This window comes from Protomyctophum parallelum (assembly GCF_964188405.1).
Source record: "Protomyctophum parallelum genome assembly, chromosome: 23".
Classification (NCBI taxonomy): domain Eukaryota; kingdom Metazoa; phylum Chordata; class Actinopteri; order Myctophiformes; family Myctophidae; genus Protomyctophum; species Protomyctophum parallelum.
Genome location: NC_139715.1, coordinates 15253941 through 15274875, shown reverse-complemented (window position 1 = coordinate 15274875; position 20935 = coordinate 15253941). Strand labels below are relative to the sequence as shown.

The window sequence follows — 20935 nt, the reverse complement described above, 5'->3', positions numbered from 1 at the left end:
ACAGCTCGAATCGAACTGTTCAACTAATCGACTTCAAGCTTGCCAATTATATTCCTGAGCAGCCATAGGGGCATTCGTTCCGACAGCCATCGTAGCACTAGTATCTACGCTACAGGACTCTCTCAAAGTCTGTCTCTATCGGCGTTGCCAATTTGTTGAAACATTTAAGCTATAGGTAAAGTGTGATATCTGTGGCACCATCATAGTACTGATGTCACAGACTGGCCTTCAGGTACTGACATCGTAGTTAAATTAAAGTTTAACCAACTTATAGTTGGCCAGGAAGGATCCCCATAGGGGGTCTGTTCCTTTTTACCTCTTCCCCCGAAAAAATAAAGCTGATCTACAAGCCATATGTTCACTCTGGAATTGGGACGCAAGGGTTCATGTGGTTAAAGAAAAAAAGAAAAAAAAACAAAGAAAAAAAGCAGGCATTGAGAATTAAGAAGCTGCCAGACTGTCTCGGAATGGGACAGAGTTTATCTAGCTGTACTTGTGTCTCTGTCCTTTGGCACTCGTGGTTGCATGCTGCACGCCAGGGACGTGCAGAGAGTGTTACAGATGCAGGGGCTAAGATCCCGTAAGAGGGCACTTTTGGACAAAAATAGCTAAAATAGCAAATTTACAAGCTCTCAACGCGTCGCACTGCCACGCGTTGTGAGCTTGTAGATCAGCTATTTTCGGGGGCGCAACCCAGCACTGTTTATCTACTGGAGATGCAGGCGTACGACATGGATTTAGAAACAAATTAGTTTCAACGCAAAATGCTGCGTTCAAGTTCAGGAGACCTTCCTGGAAAGGAGAGGAGGGCATTTGCATTTCTTTCACCATCAGTAAATGCTGCATTCGTGGTCTGTTAAGGGCAGTTGTTTTACAGACGGGTAAAAGGGCAGGGGCTGAAGCCCCCTTTGATGTCTATGTGTGCACGTGCCTGGTGCACACGGAAACCGGCACGTCATAGAGTCAAAATGCAAATCTTGGGCAAAAGATGGTCCTCATAGTCAAAACAGAAGCTTAAGGAGCTGGTTGAAGCACAAGTGTGTTTGTTCAAATCAATTGAGGAATACTGTATTCCAGTGGTTATCAACCAGTAGTCCGGGACCACCAGTGGTCCTTGAGGTTCCAGGTGGTCCCCAGCTAAATGACGGATAGTTGGTAACCAAATGAACCCTTGTAGATCTTTAACTCTTGAGTGTAAAATTAACCCAAATGGATCCATTTCGTTTCATTTATCGCTCTCAAGAGTTAAATTATTATTAAACATCTGCATTACTTAATTTACAAGCAGTCTACACAATTAGAGAAAGTCTGCCTGTTATCTCTCCCAATGGTACCAACACCCATACAGCATGGAATTGTAGACAAAATCTTATACAACAAAAACAAAATATTCTTTAGTTTTGGTAAATCTCATCAAATACTGAATAAATAATGGACCTTGATATGAAAAGGGTTGAAAACCACTGCTGTATTCAATAAATTGGTCCCTGAGCTCCTCATGGTTGGACACAAATGTTAGTCAGTGTGGAACCAGACAGACAGACACAGAATTGTGGGTCTGAACACAGTTCTCTATTCCCTCCCACTCTCCCTCCTTCCATTAAAACACCATAAGAAGGAAAGACTCCAAAGCATGACACTAAGAATAAACCCGAGGTTTATTTTCCCCCTGTTTTCTTCCCTTTATGTTTTTTTTAACTGCCTCCAGCCACGGTTACCAGCTATTATGCTACAGCAGAAAAATAACAGAGGCACAGAGAGAAGAGACATTTACAGAAAGTAATCCCTCCGGGCTGTGTTCTCACTTGTTGAGGAAGAAAAGGCATCTCTTACAAAACCGAAAGGTTCTTTTCTTTTAAGTGGATTGGAAATGCAGTCTGACCTGAACTGAGAACTAAGCCATGTCCATGCATGCATGCATGCATGCATGCATGGATGCATGCTAGCAATATTATTTTTATTTACATTTTTTGAATACAAATTTGAAGTATTTCTGAAAACTTGATTTAGAAGGCATTTTTTAGAATGGACCTCTGCCTTTAACTCAATCTTTAGCCCGTTTTACAGTTCATAGTGCCGACATGCAGTATTGTCAATACTAAAATAGAGCATCTTTTACAGTTCATAGTGCCGACATGCAGTATTGTCAATACTAAAATAGAGCATCTTTTACAGTTCATAGTGCCGATATGCAGTATTGTCAATACTAAAATAGAGCATATTTTCGAAATCACGAACATGTAGATGAAGAAGCCAGCTATTTTCACTATTTTTTTAGGTTCTTCTTGAGAATTATAAAAAATATATATATATTATTTTGCAACCATTTCGTAAATGTTTAAAAGAAAGTAAATTTCAGGAAAGGTAAATATATAATGTATATATACACCGGTATGTATATACTGTATCATAAAAAACAGGTCCACGACCCACTGAAAACAGTCAGTCTAAGCATGCTCACTCACTGGAAGACAAATAGGGCAGTCAAAAACAAAGAAACCCTAAAGCGAGGGAACGTGCCATGCACAATCAATAAACAGTATATAGATTTTTTTTCTTCTAATTTTTGGTCCAGCAGTTATAATTCATCCTGCATATGGTTCTCTGATGGTCCTGTACTCTCCGTTTCCTGCGTAGGCTCCGAGTGATTAGAGGATTCGGTATTCTCTGCAGCAGTCTCTTCGGTGGTTGGGATACCACCACCTGCCTGCACACCCTCCGTTTTATCCCCGTCTTTGGGCTCTCCTGCACGGGAGGAAGGACTGTCTCCTTGGCCGTGGTGTTGCTGGCCTTGCTCGTCCTGTTGCAGACGGTGCTGTTCTTGGTCCAGCCTCAGGAATATGGCCTTGCACAGGCTCTTCAGCTCGGACAGTTTCTCCCTCAACTCCTTGGTGGTGGCCGAGTAGCCCTCCTCTTCCATCCAGGCAGAGGCCTCGCTCAGCTTACCCGAGATCTGCTCATTCTCTTCAGATTCCGACACGACCAGCTGCTGATATTCGTACAGCTTGTCGTGCGTCTCGAAGATGAAAGCCTCGAGACTGTTCAGGATCTTCTCCCTTTCCTGTTTCTGCAAGTCTCTGTGCATCAACTCCTGCAGCTTCCTCTTGGATGAAATGAGTTCATCTGCGGTCAAGTCAGGGATGTTCCCGATGACGAGTTCCACGGCGATGTCTTCAGATATTACCTTGGTCTTCTTTGGGGTTTTGACCTTTTTCTCAACATCCTTCTTCTCTTCGGTCTTGTTTCCAGACTCCAGCGGCACCTCTTCCTCATCCTGTTGCTGAGTCACATTAGCAGCGGGTTCTGAGGATCCACCTCCAAACAAGCGGGAAATTTTGTTTCCCAGGTTTATAAATGTAGGTTTCACCTCATTCTCTTCAACAACTGTTTCAATGACAGACTCAACCCTGTCCAGCAGAAGCATGCCACTCTCATCCATGTTGAAGTGGGCCTTGATTACCTTGGATTCTGCATCCAAGTGCTCCTGAAAGCGGCTGCCCACCCCAGATAGCTTGACGGTGGTTAGGTTCGGAGAGCCAAACACGGCACAGTCCTCATTTCCCAAGAAGCCGAGGTCACCATAGTGGATGTTGAAGGCAAAGTCGTCACTATAGTGGTTGAAGGTGACGACCTTCCGTTGGGGATATGGTGCCATCCTCTGGAACAGGATGTGTCTGTTGTGCTTCAGACTTGTGGTGCCGTCCTCCTCCTCCGTCTCTCGAGTATACTCCACCTGAATGGGGAAAATGGCAGCCTCTTGGACCAGGAAGGGTTTGACCTTAAAGGACTTGCTGAGGACAGCGGCCTGGTACACGGCGCCCATGGCTGCTGCCTCATCTGCATTGATGTTCTTAGAAAGTTCTTCTTTACCCACAGCTTTGAGCAGCACGTCCTGAACCTTGGGTACGCGAGTGGAGCCGCCGACTATGACCACCTGATCGAGCTCATCCATGGTCATCTCTGCTGAGGCGAGGGCGTCCTGCACGGGCCGGGGCACCCTCTCAAAAAGGTCAGCACACAGGGTCTCGAATTCAGCCCTGCTCACCTTGGCTTTGAAGTCGACGTCGTCCATCAGACCTTCTACCTCGGCCACGTAGTCGACGTTGGCGCTGAGTACCATCTTGAGCCGCTGGGCTTCTTGGAGGAGCTTGGCCATGGCACGGGCGTTCTCTCTCACGTCCTTTTTGCTCTTTCCCTGGTCGTTGAAGGCTTTGGCCAGGTGGTCCCGCAGACGCAGGTCCATCTCGAGGCCCCCCAGCGTGCGGTCGAACCCCACGCCCCTGATCCGTATCTGAGGTCGAGTGCCCGAGTCTTTAGTGTCGACGGTCTGGTAGGTGACGACGGTGGCCGTGGTGCTTCCCGCGCCCATGTCGTAGAACATGATATTCATGGCCGTGCTGTTGATGTCCTTCCTCCTGAGGACCCCGTAGTTCAAGGCCACGGCCGTGTTGTCGTTGATGAGCTGAAGGACCTTCAAGCCCACCATCTCTGCCGCTTGCAGAACCGCCCTGCGCTCCGCCTGGTTGAAATAGGCCGGAACGGTGACCACCGCATCTCTGATTGTCGTCTCCGCAAAGTCCTGAGCCAGCCCGCGAGAATAATTCAGGACCATGCCGAGGAGTTCCACAGGGGTGTATTGCAATTCTGCGTCTTTAAAGTAAACCGTGCCTCTAGTCTGGTCCTCCAGCAGCTGGTGCTCGGGGAACCGTTTCTGGTAGAGCGCCACCTGGAGGTTGTCGTGCTTCTTGCCCAGTAGGCTCTGAAGGTGCCTGTAGACAAACTTGGGGTTCTTCACAGACGCTGCCAATGCGCTGTCCCCGAAGAGACGCTCGTGTTCTTTAAGACACACGGCCGTCGGCGTTTTCCTCCTCGACTCCTTGTTGAGAGCAATTTCCATTGGCACACCAGGTTTTACAATTGCTATTTTCATCCACTCACTGCCCAAGTCAACAGACATGACCGATACTAATGCTGTAAGAGATGGAAGCGCAGCCAGAACGAGAAAGAACACAACGCACACCACCCTGGCACCCATGACAACCATCTTCTTACCATGCACTGAATTGCTGTAGCAGCGCTTTTTCAAGACTTAAAAGACTTACAGTATGACATCATCGTCAGTGCCGCGCCATCAGGTCCATAATGAACCAGCGTCATGTCCATATTTGGGCACAGCCTCCATTTTTGGGCGTGCAGTACCCCTTAGTACTTGGTGGCCAGCCTGTGATGATGTCAGCCATCTATGACACCAGTCATATCCATATTTGGGCATATCGAGAGACAGACCAAGAGTTACAATCCCCTATCTGGATGTGTCAAATCATAAGCCATCAGCTGGGTGAAGATGGAAACTGTATTTCCCCTCCTGGACTAATACGGTAATCAAATTAAATCTACTATGAAACATTACCATTCGAAAACAAGGCAAGACAAACCATGAAAGCATAATAAACATCCAAGGCAAGGTTCCCTTCCCAGTAGTGTTGTTTTCGTCGACTAAAACTAAGACGAAAAGTGTTAGTCAACTACCCTTTTCCACTGACGAAAACTACATGGAAACTAAGCTACGACGACTAAAACTAAGACTAAATATATTGACAATTCTATCGACAAATAAAAACTAGACTAAAATGTGCAAGAGATCCAGTATAAGTCAATTTACACTTGGTTGCATGTGTAAAATCAGCCATTGCATGTGTAAAATCAGCCATTACGACAGCATCAAGGCCCGAAAAAATATATTTTTTGACTAAAATCTCATGACATTTAGTCAACTAAAACTAGACTAAAACTAAAACATTCCAGGTGACTAAAATGTGACTAAAACCAACTGAAAACTATTCAAGAGACTACGACTAAAACTAAAATCAGAATTTGCTGCCAAAAACCACACTGGTTCACAGAAGGCCACCTCTCACCAACCTTAACTTGATCAGAACACGGACACTTTCTGGCACAAATTGAGTTTGCGAAGTGTACGAAGTTACAGTCACTGCTACTGCACGGAAAGCACCCATGTTTCTCAGGGAGGAGGACACATCAATGTGTTCTTTTCCCGTTGGCGCCGTTACATTTCGGTTCGGCCGCAGGGTTGTCTTAATTTCATACGGTCAATATGAAACCACACTGACTGTTGTGAAAATCTCTGTGTCTCCAGGCTGTGTAACATTAAGCACCAGATATCTTAAACCATAGTTGTCTCGACAAAACCTACATTGTTTCTCAGTGCTTTTGTTAAGGCAGGTATAGGAGAAAAACGGAGACAATATCTGTTGTCTGTTAATTGTTAGTATTATTTCCAACACTCGCAATCATGCACGCACGCACACAGTACAAAACTTCCAGATTGCCTGGAGCTGACTAAATTCAAATCTTTGACTTGGCAAAAAAGTATAACTGGACACCTTGGCACTATATATCCTGTGTGTGTGTGTGTGTGTGTGCACGCGTGGGAGAGTGTGAGTGTGTGTGTGTGTGTGTCTCTTCCGTAACCCCCTTATATTATCACCTGACCCCCATCTGATAGCTGAGCGAAACCTGAGAGTAACTTCCAAAACCAATACAAATGCTTGGAAAAAAACTAAAATTTTATAAAAATCCGTAACACACACAGTGTGCATACACACACTTTGCCAACAGCACATGACAGGGAGGGAAGTGAGTGAGTGTTTACATTTAAACTCCAAAGTGCAGCATTTAGTCCAACCGCTCATCACAGCGGGAAGAGCATAGTATGCCATGGCATGGGTACTCACCCATGACACCGTCCTTCCGAGATATGGACGTTCAAAGAGAGGGACAGGGTTTCCAGGATGTGGTAAAAAACTACGCATTCTGTACATGATGTTTAGGAGGAAGACAAATGTCACTGAACATCAGTACTGGCTGCCCTCATTAGAAACATCTCGTCCCATCGATTCAACATGGAAGATGAGAAGAGACTAAATTAGATTGATGCCCGCAAGTTTTATGAAACTAAATTAGATTGATGCCCGCAAGTTATATGAAACTAAATTAGATTGATGCCCGCAAGTCATATGAAACTAAATTAGATTGATGCCTACAAGTTATACATCTGAATGGTTGCCATGGGGGGGACAAGAAATCCAAAAACAAAACAAATGAAGAATGAGATCAGCACTATCTCTCTTTCTGGCACGCACTACTGGTACTAATAGTCATACTCGTGCTCATTAACACATACATAGGTGAACACATAGGCGGACACGGACATTGCTGTTCCTTGGAGTGGTTGCACCACTCAAAAATAGCAAACACAGTAAAATAAAAAGCTTAAGCGTCATTCATTTGAAGTGTACAAATGGACCCATACGGGTCCATTTGTGTTACTCTCTTTGAGAGTGCACAAATGGAACCAAATGGACCCCATACGGGTCCATTTGGTTCCATTTGTGCACTCTCAAAGAGAGTAACACAGAGGATTTGACTGTGTGTGTGCAGACAGAATCCAGAGTATATGTCTATAGAGTTGTCCATGCTGTCCGCGGGGGATGAGTCGATTATTAGACCACACAGACAGAAGAACACAGCCTTGGACACTGAACCAGCTTTGGGTTTGTGGCTACAACTTACTTTACACACTGTGTTCTCACTTTACCGGCCAGGCGACCATTGATACCAGAGTTTCCACAGCCTGGTGTACCTAGCAACAGATACTGGATATGCCCCTGGACCACACAAATTGCAAACAAGAGTACGCACGCACACACAAGCAATACATTTTTCTCACAACCAGTGAAGTGAATAGCCTACACAGTACACACACATGCATACAACTGGTCATCAGATCACTGCTCATGAGACACACACACACACACACACACACACACACACACACACACACACACACACACACACACACACACACACAGTACCTGTGATCATCTTCAGTTGCAGCCATAGCCTGGTGATATCGTGGCAAAGCTGGGACACTCGATTCAGGGCCATGGTCTCCCCACTACATGTGTATGTGCCCTCAAACACACACACACACACACACTCCTAAAACACACACACAGTGTCAGATAAAGTCCCGTAGCACTTGAGGCAGTCCATTCCTCCACAGCTGAGGACTTCAGCCGCTCAATGGGCTGTCAACCTCTCTCCCTCTTGCTGCACAGAGAAGTACGCACGCACACACACACACCTCCCCCTTCACTCACTCGACTCAGACAGACACACAAGCAGTTGGGATGGAGGGAGGCGGAGACTCAGATGGCTCCACCCCAGCTGGTGTCGGATTTCCAAGCCCTGCTCACTTTTCACACAGGTGGGGACTCGGGAGGGAGGGAGGGAGAGAGAGAGAGAGAGACAGAGAGAGAGAGAGAAACAGAGAGGAGGGGGTTGAGAGTGAGTGTGAGAGAGAGAGAGCCAGACACAGAGAGAGAGAGAGAGAGAGAGAGAGAGAGGAGGGGGTTGAGTGAGAGCGAGAGAAACAGAGAGGAGGGGGTTGAGTGAGAGAGAGCGAGAGCGAGAGCGAGAGAGAGAGAGAGAGAGAGAGAGAGAGAGAGAGAGAGAGAGAGAGAGAAGCAGACAGACATGGAAAGAGAGAGTGACATTCATTCACTGAGCTTGTTGGGTCCTCATCTTTCCACATACAGTGAGGGGCGCTCTTATCATCGTACATAATCATGACGTGGAATAGACACTGTGCCTATTTGCTCAGACACTAGGACGTAAAATTCTACATTCATTGTCAATGAGAATGGAATGTTTGTGTAAGACGAAAATCTACACCAATAGCTAAACCTCAATTAAGAATCCCACCCGTGTGAAGTGAGGGGCGCTAATATATTAAAGTCTAACTCATGTTGATATACGATTAGGTGATGTAATGGTGATCTAAAACAAACGGTGACAAAACAAACATTATGACATACATTTCATTGTCAATGGCATTTTGAAAACAAACATTGAACTAGGCCCGGGCGGTTAGCTCAACCGCCTGGGCACCTGGGCTGCTGAGCCAGCCTGACGACGTGCCACGGGTTTGACTCCCAATCCAGACAGCCTTTGCCGCCTATCTTCCCCCCCCCCCCCATCTCTCTCCCCATTTCCTGTCAGACTACTTTCATCCTATCAATAAAGGCAGAAAAAGCCAGAGAAAAATATCTTAAAAAAACCTGTATAAATATGTATGTGCCCATCATCATGACAACATTTGTCATCACATATATAAAAGAACATTTACGATCTTTTCCTTGGATGCATAATTGCATTTATGATAAACATTCATTTTCAGTTTGACGCATTTAGAGCTGAATTATTAGGTCCTTTGGCGTGTTTGCCATTTTATACAAACTCCAATGTTGCACTAATAATTGAACGCAGTCTTACCATAATGATGAGCGTCATAAGATAGCTCAAACTATAGTGCTGGTCGTCTGGGCTAGGACCCGCCACAGTGGTGTCAGATTAGAACTTAACCCGGGATGCCAAAACTTCTTACACAACGGATTCTTACACTGAGGATATCTGGGTTGTAACTTACAACCCAGATATCCTCAGCCGATATCTGGCCTTACAACCCAGATATCCTCAGCCGATATCTGGCAACACTGTTTGTCTCCTATATTGCTCTAGGTGAAAGCCTTCATTACAAGCATAGATTACATTTAGCTGTGTCCATTACTCCATTTCCAATTCAAATGGTCGTAAATGGAACAATGCAAATCATCTCCACGGGAACGCGGCAGCGTGCTTGTGACTTACAAACGAAAATGAGATGTACCTCGAATCGGCACAAATCAAGGCTCTAGAATCCCTTTGGTTAATCACACCTCAGATTTGTGCATTATACATCACCGTGGCGTGTATGCCTAACTAATGTTGGAACTCGAACATGTATGACCAGGTTAGTGAATGGCACGCACACGCACACACACTCAGTGCCAACATATATAGTTTTCAATAGAGAACAAGCTTCAACAGTGTACATTGTTTCGCTTCTGCCCGTCTTTTTTACACACACACACACACACACACACACACACACACACACACACACACACACACACACACACACACACACACACACACACACACACACACACACACACACACACACACACACACACACACACACACACACACACACACACTAGACTAGGAGCCTCAATTCACATTTCTAAAACTCACTATCACACTCTGTCAAGAACCAAATACCAAGAGCACCCCCTGGAGGCTGAAGCAATTAGTGCACCCAACACACGAGGGTTGGAATCCCTGTCTTTCTCCACTGTATGGCAGCCCGACACATCACAAATGGCAGAAAATAAAAAGGTGTCTTGCAGGTGGTGCATCATTTTCTATGCCAGGGGTTATCAACCTTAATCCGGTCGTTTTCCCACTAACCCTACCCCAAACCTAAACATGACCATAAGCACGTTGCAACACATGTTGGACCAAAGCAAACTTCCCTTTATCCACAAAAAAGTGGTTTGCAGTGGACACAGGGCCCCTGCCCAGGCTCCATAATGGAGCTGGCCTGTTCTGACATCACAACACTCCATATTTGGACATGCCTGACACAGAACTCCATATATATAGGAATAAAGGGACACCGAGAGATAGATACAGAAATCTCCATATATGGGCATGAAAGGGACACAGACAAGTGGGTGGAACGGGTACTACAACACGGGTACAACGGGTATTGCACAGCCGGGTGGGGCATGGACACTTCCATCGTTACCGACTGTGCGCTCCACAGCCGGGCACCAGTTGTTTTTAACAAGATTGTAGGTATGATGTTTTGTGGGTTTGTTCCAAGAGAAAGTGATATGGCCTGATGTCAGCTGAGTATTACGTTTATTTATTCACCTCTGATAATCTAATGTTCTCTTAAACACTTTGTGAATGAAGCCTTTTGTAATGTCATCATTAATCGCAATGTATTTGTTCATTGACGTTTGGGCCCTATAGATGGAAATGTGGCTTTTTACCCGGTTTCCTTCATTTTTAAACCAGTCGTGTAGTCTGTAGTGTAGTCTCGTCTGTTACAAAATACATTTGTATACGTTTCAAAATAACAGACATCATTTGGACTTTTGGCATTTCACTGCAGTGGCATCTTCTAACTGCTCCCGGTGAGAAGGTTGGTGCCTTGCATGGTCTCCTGTGCCGCTGGTGTGTCAATTCATTCATCATTTTTCATAAATCTACCTTCAGTTAGGCGAAAGAAGCAGCGATAGCACACGAGAGAGACTTCTTCGCGTGGAAAGGAGCCAGCTTAGGTGGCTCGGGCATCTGGTTAGGATGCCTCTCGGGCGTCTCCCTATAGGGAGGTCCTCGAGGCACGTCCCACTGGGAGGAGACCCCGGGGCAGACCAAGGCGCAGCTGGGAAGAAACACATCGACTCACTTGAAACGTCTTGGGATCCCCCAGGAGGAAGTCACTAATGTTGCTCTGGAGAGGGAAGTCTGGAACACTCTGGTGGAGCTGTTGCCACCACGACCCAACTGCGGATAAGTGGTTGAAGATGGATGGACGGATACCTTTAGATAATGGCATCTCTTATGTTAAACATGCAAACCATGAGACTATAAATACTGCCTGCTTTGAAGATAAGTGGGTTTATAATTGCATATTATTAGCAAGCAGCAACGTAGCAATTTCGTTGTGCCCTTACTGCCCTGTGTTTCCAACAAAATGAAACACGGTTGTCTTTTTAAGAACCAAAAGCATTAATTCTGCCTAGATGGACAGTTACAGTTTCACTTGAATCAGTCCCAAGTGTGTGTGTGTGTGTGTGTGTGTGTGTGTGTGTGTGTGTGTGTGTGTGTGTGTGTGCAGATCTAGATGCCGACTCCAGGACAGGAAATGGCCAAGGGTTTATAATAGTTAATTTCCTCCCTGCATGGGTCACATGTGTCAGTAACCCCCGCCCTGTTCCGAGTCGAATTTGATTCCTTGCTCTTCTAAGTCGGCCACCCACACCCCACACCCACAAGTGGGGTCCTTGCAGATGTGTGTGGCGTGTTTGAAGTCAGTCGTCTAATATTAGGCATATCTAAATTACCGGTAACATTGATTTTACAATATAAATTGGGGTCCCAGAGATAGAAATGCCATTAAATGGCCATTCTAAATCAGTTGAAGGCTACTGGTTTATCATAAATCCTGTAACTGGTTTAAAAACTACCTTCCAGACAGATCACAAGCAGTTATAGCGGACGGCCACAAATCCAAGTTTTTAATCATTAGTAAAAAGGTTCCTCAGTTAATTTAGCCTTAAAAATCTGCAATCAGGGGCACCCGCTGGCCTAGCGGTCCAGGCGCATCATGCCACATATAGGCTCTGGCCTGACAGCGCGTCACATGTTCGAGTCCCGTTCATGACAACCTTTTTCTGCATGTCTCTCCCCTTCTTTCCTGTCTATCTTCACTTACTATCAATAAAGGAAGAAAAGCCAAAAACAAATCTCAAACTTTCTTTAAAACCTGGAAAAACAAAATACATGGTCTTCTCAAGAAAACGTAATGCCACTCAAAGTAGGAATAACATAACCACTACAGTATAGAGAGACTCTTATTGAAAGAGTATCAAGCTATAAGTATCTAAGCATATGGATAGAGACAAACTATCCTTTAAAACCCACATATCAGAACTCATCACAAAACTTAAAACCAAAGTTAGCATTTCTCTATATAAATAAAGCTTGCTTTGACTTAGAAAACTGCAGTTGATTCATAGCTCAATTTGATCCGTTATTGATTATGGCGATGTTATTTACATGCATTCTGCCTCACTTAAACCCACTGGATGCAATCTACCACTCTGCCCTCCGGTTTATAAGCGGAGAAGGGTTTCTCACTCATCACTGTATAGGCTTTACGAGGTTGGTTGGCTATGAAACGAGAACAGCAGTGCACTGTTTTTATCTATAAAGCCTTACTCAAGAAATTGCCTAATTATCTTAGCAGCCTATTACACAGTAAAGTTGGCCATCATCACACCCGTTCTCAAGAGTCAAGACCACCTTGTGTTAGAAATTCCTGATATAAACCTGAACTGGGTAAGACTGCATGCCTTTCAATACTATGCCCCCCACATGTGGAACTGTCTACAATCAGGTTTAAAACTGATTTCACTTGATGTAAAAGTCTTGTTTTGTAATGTATTTGTAATGTCATTGTAAAAGAGAGCTGGTTCTCAACTACTGATACTACTGATGTTTAACATGTTTCTTCACAAATAATTTCCCCCACAAGCATCTCAGAATTGAAATACAAGTAAATGTCACAACCGACACGACGGTCAGCAAAGTAGCGAACACGTCAACAGAGTGGTAAGCAAACCAGGACAGTCTGTTGGAATGAGTCCTCAGATGAGGGGCTCCTTTATGTCTCATAACATGTTCTATCCAGAATACTGCCCGGTCCAGTGCTTTCATTGGCTGGTCCCTGTGCAGCCTCGAGAGCTTCTGCATGCTTTCCCTGTACGTGGGGTCATGCAGAACCGATTTCAATGCATCCGCAAAAACCTCTCTGTCCAGCGTGCAGATGTCCACCATCGTCGCCGCTCCCTTTGCTCTCATTCTAGAGAGGTTGTCACGTTGATCAAAAACCAAGGGAAGTCCAACTATTGGAACTCCATGGTAAATGGCCTCTTGAACCCCGTTGGTTCCTCCATGTGCAACAAAGACTCTGGTTTTGGGGTGTGCCAACAGGTCCTTCTGTGGCAACCAGTTGACCAATAGGGTGTTGTTGCCCAAGGTGGCTGGCCTTTGTCCAGTGTGCCTCCAAATGACCTTCTGAGGCAGCTGGGCGAAAGCTGCAGCAATCTCTTCGGTTATGTCCACCGGTAGTTCTCCCAGTAAGGTGCCCAAGGACATCATAACAACTCCATGCTCGCCGGAGCTCTGCACAAATTCCTCCAGGTCCTTTGGGAGGGGGCTGGCGGACGACTTGCATTGAAATCCACCCATGTAGACCACATTTGGCATAGTAGGACGGGGAAATTCAAAGATAAAATCGTTCCTCATGAGATAGATGTCAGCATCCTGGAAAAATGCATCGTAATTTACGTCGGGGCCAAAATAATGTTCGACTACTGGTTTGTAATGAACTCCTGTGATTTGTGGCAGTATTACGTAGATTCCAACAACATACCTAATAAAATTCTTGACCCTTTGTCCAAAACTCATCTTGTCGGTCAACTCTGTCCCAGAGAATGGAATATATGACAGAGGCGAGGGGGCAATGACAAAATGAGCTTCACCTTGAACTGTCCACCTGACATTGTAAACAAGGGGAACTTGGAGTCTGCGAGCAAGCATTGCCCCGACACCAACAGCAGGGTCAGTCAGAACTAAGTCATAGTCGGCATCATGGAAAGACTGCATTAATTTCTCGTCTTCAAATATTTGAGCAGCCATTTCGGCCATGCTCTTGTGTAAGAGCGACAAGCGTGTGAGACTCTCCAGTCTCATACGTATTTGAGACCAAAAGCTCTGAATGCCTTGCCTTCGCGCTTGCAGCTCTCGAATTATTAGCTCTCCAAAGAAGTCCTCATCGAATCCTCCAGTGTGAGGAACAGTGACAGAGGTGTAGAAAGGGGACATTTCTTTGGTGTACCAACTATTGGATGCCCGGACCACGGTGATATCATGGCCTTTTAAGTGCAACTCTTCAATGAGTACTCTCATGTTCACCCAGTGACTCCCGTCCAAAGGGACCACCAGGATCTTGTCCCCAGATACACAGGCCAGTGGGACCAACAGCAGTGCAAAGATGGCATTTGATGGATGACGCATCTTCAAATTCATTCCTCCTACAGTCCTAAAAATATACAAACAATATTTAAGATTCTTTTGCCATTGTTGATTTACATAATAGTTAATTGCAATAACATTATAGATGTGACAAATCAAAGTAGTTAAAATGTCAGAAGTGCTCCTGGATAAAATGGGATAAACCATGGACCAGGCCAAATTTCTGAAGTATATACTTGAGAAAGACCTATGCTGGTCGAAACGTTGTATGTCCTGCCTGCTGTGTTCGTGAATAAAAGTAACCTGGAGCATTACAAAGTGAGTTGCGAGCCCTTTTGGACTAATAAAGTATTCAATCACAATCAATGACACATTTCTGTACCTTCAATATAAAGAAAATGTACCTGTTAACACTCACCAAAATGCATATACAATCCGCCACCGGAATATACAGTAGGCTACATTTGTTGCCAAAAGAAAGGTATATACTGTACTGTACAAGCCCTTAGCCTAAATGACCAGTTTCAAGTTCATGTAACATAATATCTGTGTGCTGGGTCCAAAGCTCAATGGGACGGCAATGAAACGAAACACAATTGTAAGGTCTTTAACCTCTCTCTCTCTCTCTCTCTCTCTCTCCATGTACGTAAATGACAGTTATGACACAACAGACAATTATGTGTCCGGCCAAAGGTTGAGGTGGGAGGACGACTAAAACCGGACTGTCCGGCATGAAACCGGACGTCTGGCCACCCTACCCACAACTGACACCTTCAAATTGCATTATAAAAGGAGGAGCGCTAGCCGCTCCTATGCACAGCTGTGTGTGTTTGTGTGTATGAGCACGGAATGTGATGATTTGATGGGCAGATGTATGATGACAAGACACTTGTCATGCATGCGTGCGTGCCGCGTGCTTGCGTGCGTGCGTGCGTTTCAGGGGATGTGAAGTAGACTGGGGACCAGACTAAAATGTGCCGGGACTTGTTTGTTTATTCTCCATTTTTGTCAGTGAAGAAGATCAAACGCTATTGGCTCCTTCCGTTTCCAGGATCAAACGCTATTGGTCAGCGTGGGCAGGCATAAACAGGAAGAGGGTCAATAAAGATGTGAGCAACTTACAGAAGCATGCATGAAGGGAAGAACAGCACAACATATTGAGACAGAAATTATGATGACAGAACAAGAAACATGTGTCATGTTTCCTCATCTGACTGTTGGACATGAGCACATGTACACATGCAAGGGAAGTACCACAGCTAAGCAACATCACAATGGACAATGAGCTCTACTGTATTACATTTAAATTATCGTTATACAAAATAAAAACGTAACCCCTCTTGGTTTTCGCTCCCTTTATCTCCTCTCATTCAAGATTCTATGGTGAATACATGTTGTTGTGTACGAGTACATACGAGTAAAATGCTGTTGTTCTTGTTCCCCAAACATCTTAGCAGCATTAATAATAAACACATTAATGAAAACAAAGAAATTATGGAAGAATAGCAGCAATAGTAAGACAGGCTAAAACGCTTAGGTTTTCGGAGCTCAAGTGCACCCAAAAAAACAGAACTTTTAACATTCAGTAGATTTTATGTGGTCTGGGGTTTTCTGGCTCAAAAAAGTGCTCTGATTTGCCTGTGGACTGTGAGGTAAGAGTCCACAAATCCCATATATGACATAAAAATTTGCCAGCAGATGTCATTATTGAGGGCATTTTGCCTGTTTTCGTTGCGTCTCAAAAGGCTTCGAAACACAGAAAACATCAGACCAGATCCACTGAATGTTCAAAGTTCAGGTTGTGTGGGTGTAATTGATGTCATAAAACCTAAAAGAAAAAAAGAAATGAAAATGATCTATTATCTATCTATTTTCATATTAAGTTTCGGACTAGGAACATTGCATTACCTCTGTCTGTCTCTCATATTATTTTGCCTTCTTGCTCTCATCTGGATTTCAGATGTTGTGCCAATTATCAGACTTCTTCTGTCACGTACACCACAGCCTGGGTGGCACTGCAGGGAGGGGTGTGTGTGTCTCGTGTGTGTGTGCGTGCGTGCGTGCGTGCGTGCGTGTAAAAGTGTAAGCGCTTTACAATATTCACTATCCATGCACTCATGCACACCAGTGTTGATTTTGACAGCAAATTTAGATTTTTGTTTAGTCTTTTGAATGGTTTTCATTTAGCTTTAGTCACATTTTTGTCACCTGGAATGTTTTAGTATTTTTAGTCGACTAAACATCGTGATAAACACAGTTGATTTAGCTGAATAAAATGTGTTTTGGCGGGCCTTGATGCCGTCATAATGGCTGATTTAACAGTTGTCGACAATAGCCGATCTACAAGCTCACAACGTGCAACACGATGTGAGCTTGTAGCTTGGCTATATTTTCAGCATGCAACCAAGTGTAAAATGATGTGACTTTTACTGGATCTCTTGTCCACTAGTCACTCCCCAACAGGTTAGTCTAGTTTTTATTTGTTGACAAAATTGTCAATATATTTAGTCTTAGTCATTATAGCTTAGTTTTCATTTAGTTTTAAACATCGATGTCGACGAACATTTTCATCATAGTTTTAGTCAACAAAATAAACACTGATGCACAGCCACATTTACACACCGACAGCGGAGGAAACTCCAAGCTGCTTATCAGTTAAAGGCTGAGGGTTTTGCTCAACACTAAGGCGCGATTCATACTCGGTTCGGCTCTGTAGAGACATTTGAGGTACGTTGAGTCATTTGAGGTACGTTGACAGAGAGAGAGAGAGAGAGATAGAGAGAGAGAGACGAGAGAGAGAGAGAGAAGGAAGGAAGAAGGGAGGCTAACCCTAGGAGGAGAGATATGACTCAGATGGTGTATGTGTATAGAGTGTACAGGAACCCGGATAGAAGGAGTCCATGCAAGACGGAGCCAATCAGATAAGAGAGGATAGCTTGATGATGAGAAAAACGGTGCAGGATATCAAGCAACGTTAATGCATCCACCACAAGGCACACTTTAAATAACAAACAGTATAGCTAACAAGAGTGCCAGAGAGAGAGAGAGAGAGAGAGAGAGAGAAAGATAGAGTGCGACAGACAGACTCGGACAGAAGAGATGGTTAGAGAGAAACGGAAAGAGGGAACACAAAAAGGTCCCAAAAGAGGAAGTTGTGCCCTGCTGGGAGGAAGTGGGCACGAGCGAAGATGGGATAACATATTAGTAAAGGAGATAGCAGGGCCTCTCACAGGCCAACACTGTCTACTGCCGACAGCTGACGTCCACATGGTCAGTGGAGGCGGTCAGACCCGCTCCGACCCCGGACCGTGAAATCACATGATGTCCTAATGCTCTCAAATGCATCACCAGTTTGTGGTAAATAGTGCAAGTCACTGTAAATTATGACTGACTCATACTTAAACAGCATGGGTTTTGATTAAGAGTGAGAAATGAAAGAGAAAAGATTTTCCGCAAATCAAGCATGAATGTCCAGGAATTTCCAAGAGCAATGAAATGCTTCCATCCCGAAATTACTAACACATGAGAAAGTATGAGAGCCACAAGCAATGAAAAAATGCATCTGTTTGGGACTTTATGACAACGACAGAAAATCATTATAATTAAGAAGCACAAGGCTTTCTTGTGTGTTTTCCAAGCTTTGAAAACACCAGCTCTTTACTTTTTTAAGGTCTTCTATTTCCGATAGTAATCTTTAGAATATCCAACAGACAGACGGACAGTCCTGCGCAGTCCTTTAAATACACATACAGAATAGCTCCCACTAAAAAGCCAACTTCATAGAGGTTCTAAATACAGATTATGTCTGCAGGGAAAAGAGCTACATTTAGCTATTCACTGACAGGATGACAGGATGTACACGCTCGCTTATACACACTTTATTATTTTATTAGGCTCACATGCTCTCTCTCCCTCTCTCTGACACACACACACACACACACACACACACACACACACACACACACACCCACACCCACACACCCACACACACACACACACACACACACACACACACTTGTGCCACCTTTGGTAAATAAGGATATGCTATATTACTTTGCCATTTGCTGCCACTGCATCCGTTTTCAGTTCCACATTGTCCACTGAACACCTGGGCAACAGCAACATAGTGAGAGAAAACATCAGACCAGTCTGAAGTGAGTGGTGCTTTACTGTACTGTACTGTACTGTACTGTACTGTACTGTACTGTACTGTACTGTACTGTACTGTACTGTACTGTACTGTACTGTACAAGCCCTCCTCCCTGACCTGTGTGTGTCTGTGTCTGTGTTAGGCTGTGCAACAGTGACACTTGGTGGTGAACAAACGCTATTTTCGTGCTCAGACACAGGGACCCAGGGACACAGCCACACACATAGCTGTGTCTATAGGAGTGGTTGCACCACTCAAAAAGCACATGTTGCAGTTGTTGGGACAATTTTATAGACACGCCAAAAGGGAGAAGGGAATGATGTGCTCTATGCTAGAGCAGTGTGCTATGGTCAAGTTTTAGATTTTTAATATGGAGGGTCAGGAAAATTATTTGACAGTTTTGGGAGAAAAACCTGCATAGATTATGATTAGATTATAAGCACTATTATAGTCAATCTTATTATGGGAGAACATATTAACATCGGTTTTGGATTATGGGTTAAAAAAACAACATTCCAGCCTCAGATTTGGATTATGGGAGAAAAGAGTCTCAGTTTTGGGGATTATATTAGAGAAATAAAATAAGTTTTACAGAAATTATATTTTAACTAGACTAAAAAAAGACCAAAGATTTGGTTATTCCTTTACTTAAGACGCGTGCGAAGTTGCGAACACGCACACACGCCGAAAACCAAGTGTAAAATGACTTCTACTGGATCACTTGTCCACTAGTCCCTTTCAAACATTTTAGTCTAGTTTTTATTTGTTGACGAAATTGTCAATATATTCAATCGTAGTCGTCATAACTTAGTTTTCATTTAGTTTCCATTTACTTTCCGTCAGTGAAAAAAGGTAGTCGACGAACACACACACACACACACACACACACACACACACACACACACACACACACACACACACACACACACACACACACACACACACACACACACACACACACACACACACACACACACACACACACACACACACACACACACACACACACACACCACTCACTGTGCAGCTGTTGACAGCATTGTATGTAGCCATAGTAACTGGCCATCTCTTCTGGCGAGATGCTAATGAATCCCTCTCCTCCACACTGCTTCATCACAGTCCTCTCCTCTGCTTCATCCCTCGCTCTACTCCTCTCCTCCGCTGCTCTCGTCTTCATCTCTACAGGTACTATGAATAGAAGATTCCCTCCCATCACTGTCTCTGCCTTTCTTTCTCTCACCCCCCCATTCTTACCCTCCTCTCACTCTCTCCCCATATCTCCCTCTAGTCTAACACCTGTCACAGTTTGTGGATTGATTGCGCACCACTCCTTGTTCCTGGTCGCGAGAGAGAGAGAGAGAGAGAGAGGGAGAGAGAGAGAGAGAGAGAGAGTGTACACACATTTTATCAGCTAGTATGCTGTCCACATTGTTCATGTTGTATTTACACACAAAGTGTGTATATACGGTAAGTATAGACAGTATCCAAAACGTATACCCAATGCCACATAACGCTCTCTGACAAACACACACGTACGCACGCTATTGCATGTGTGTGGGGGAAAAAACAACCCGCCCCAAAACACCACCCCAACACACCCCTGCCAAAAAGGTCGGCATTTAATTACAGTTCAACTTGTGTATATTATTTGACCCGACCAAAGAGTTAACATTTCTTGACCCGACCTGGGTAACAGGTCGACCCGAGCATCTCTCTCACACACACACACACACACCCCCTCACCTTTTCTGTTGACCTTGTTCGCCTTGCGGTACCGTTTCATTTTCGCCGCTCCACACCAACAACACGGATGTGCAGACATGGCAAGCTGAGTATTTACACCTGCTGGTCTAATCTAATCATTCTATCTACCATGATGGTGACAGTCTATTTCTAACCCTCTCCGTCTGTCCCCCCCAACCATTCAGTTAAGCAAATTAGACTCTTGTTGGTGAGTCGATTTGCAGCGATGCTCCAACATTCTTGGTTTGCACAGCAACAATAAGGCTAGACTAGTGAAGACTAGTTCCCATGACAGCCAAAAAAGTG

The 20935-nt window shown here is 44.5% G+C and overlaps 3 protein-coding genes across 5 annotated transcripts in view; all 3 read right to left on the bottom strand.

Annotated features, from left to right (window-relative positions):
- LOC310854236 (guanine nucleotide exchange factor DBS-like) overlaps nucleotides 1-20935 on the bottom strand; it is an 84655-nt gene that overhangs the window by 61453 nt on the left and 2267 nt on the right. The window contains exon 1 of one of the 3 annotated variants that reach the window (XM_083758801.1): nucleotides 7896-8140. The exons of the other annotated variants lie outside the window; for them this stretch is intronic. Coding sequence (XP_083614927.1) covers nucleotides 7896-7968 — 73 coding nt within the window. The 5' untranslated portion in view covers nucleotides 7969-8140. Of the gene's footprint in view, nucleotides 1-7895; nucleotides 8141-20935 lie in introns of those variants that run through there. 3 annotated transcript variants of the gene reach the window in all.
- On the bottom strand, nucleotides 2579-5044 carry LOC310854317 (hypoxia up-regulated protein 1-like; the record flags this gene model as incomplete). Its single annotated transcript, XM_083758914.1, has 1 exon — nucleotides 2579-5044. One exon carries the CDS (start codon nucleotides 5042-5044, stop codon nucleotides 2579-2581), a length of 2466 nt encoding a protein of 821 aa, XP_083615040.1.
- On the bottom strand, nucleotides 13189-14778 carry LOC310854316 (UDP-glucuronosyltransferase 2A3-like; the record flags this gene model as incomplete). Its single annotated transcript, XM_083758913.1, has 1 exon — nucleotides 13189-14778. One exon carries the CDS (start codon nucleotides 14776-14778, stop codon nucleotides 13189-13191), a length of 1590 nt encoding a protein of 529 aa, XP_083615039.1.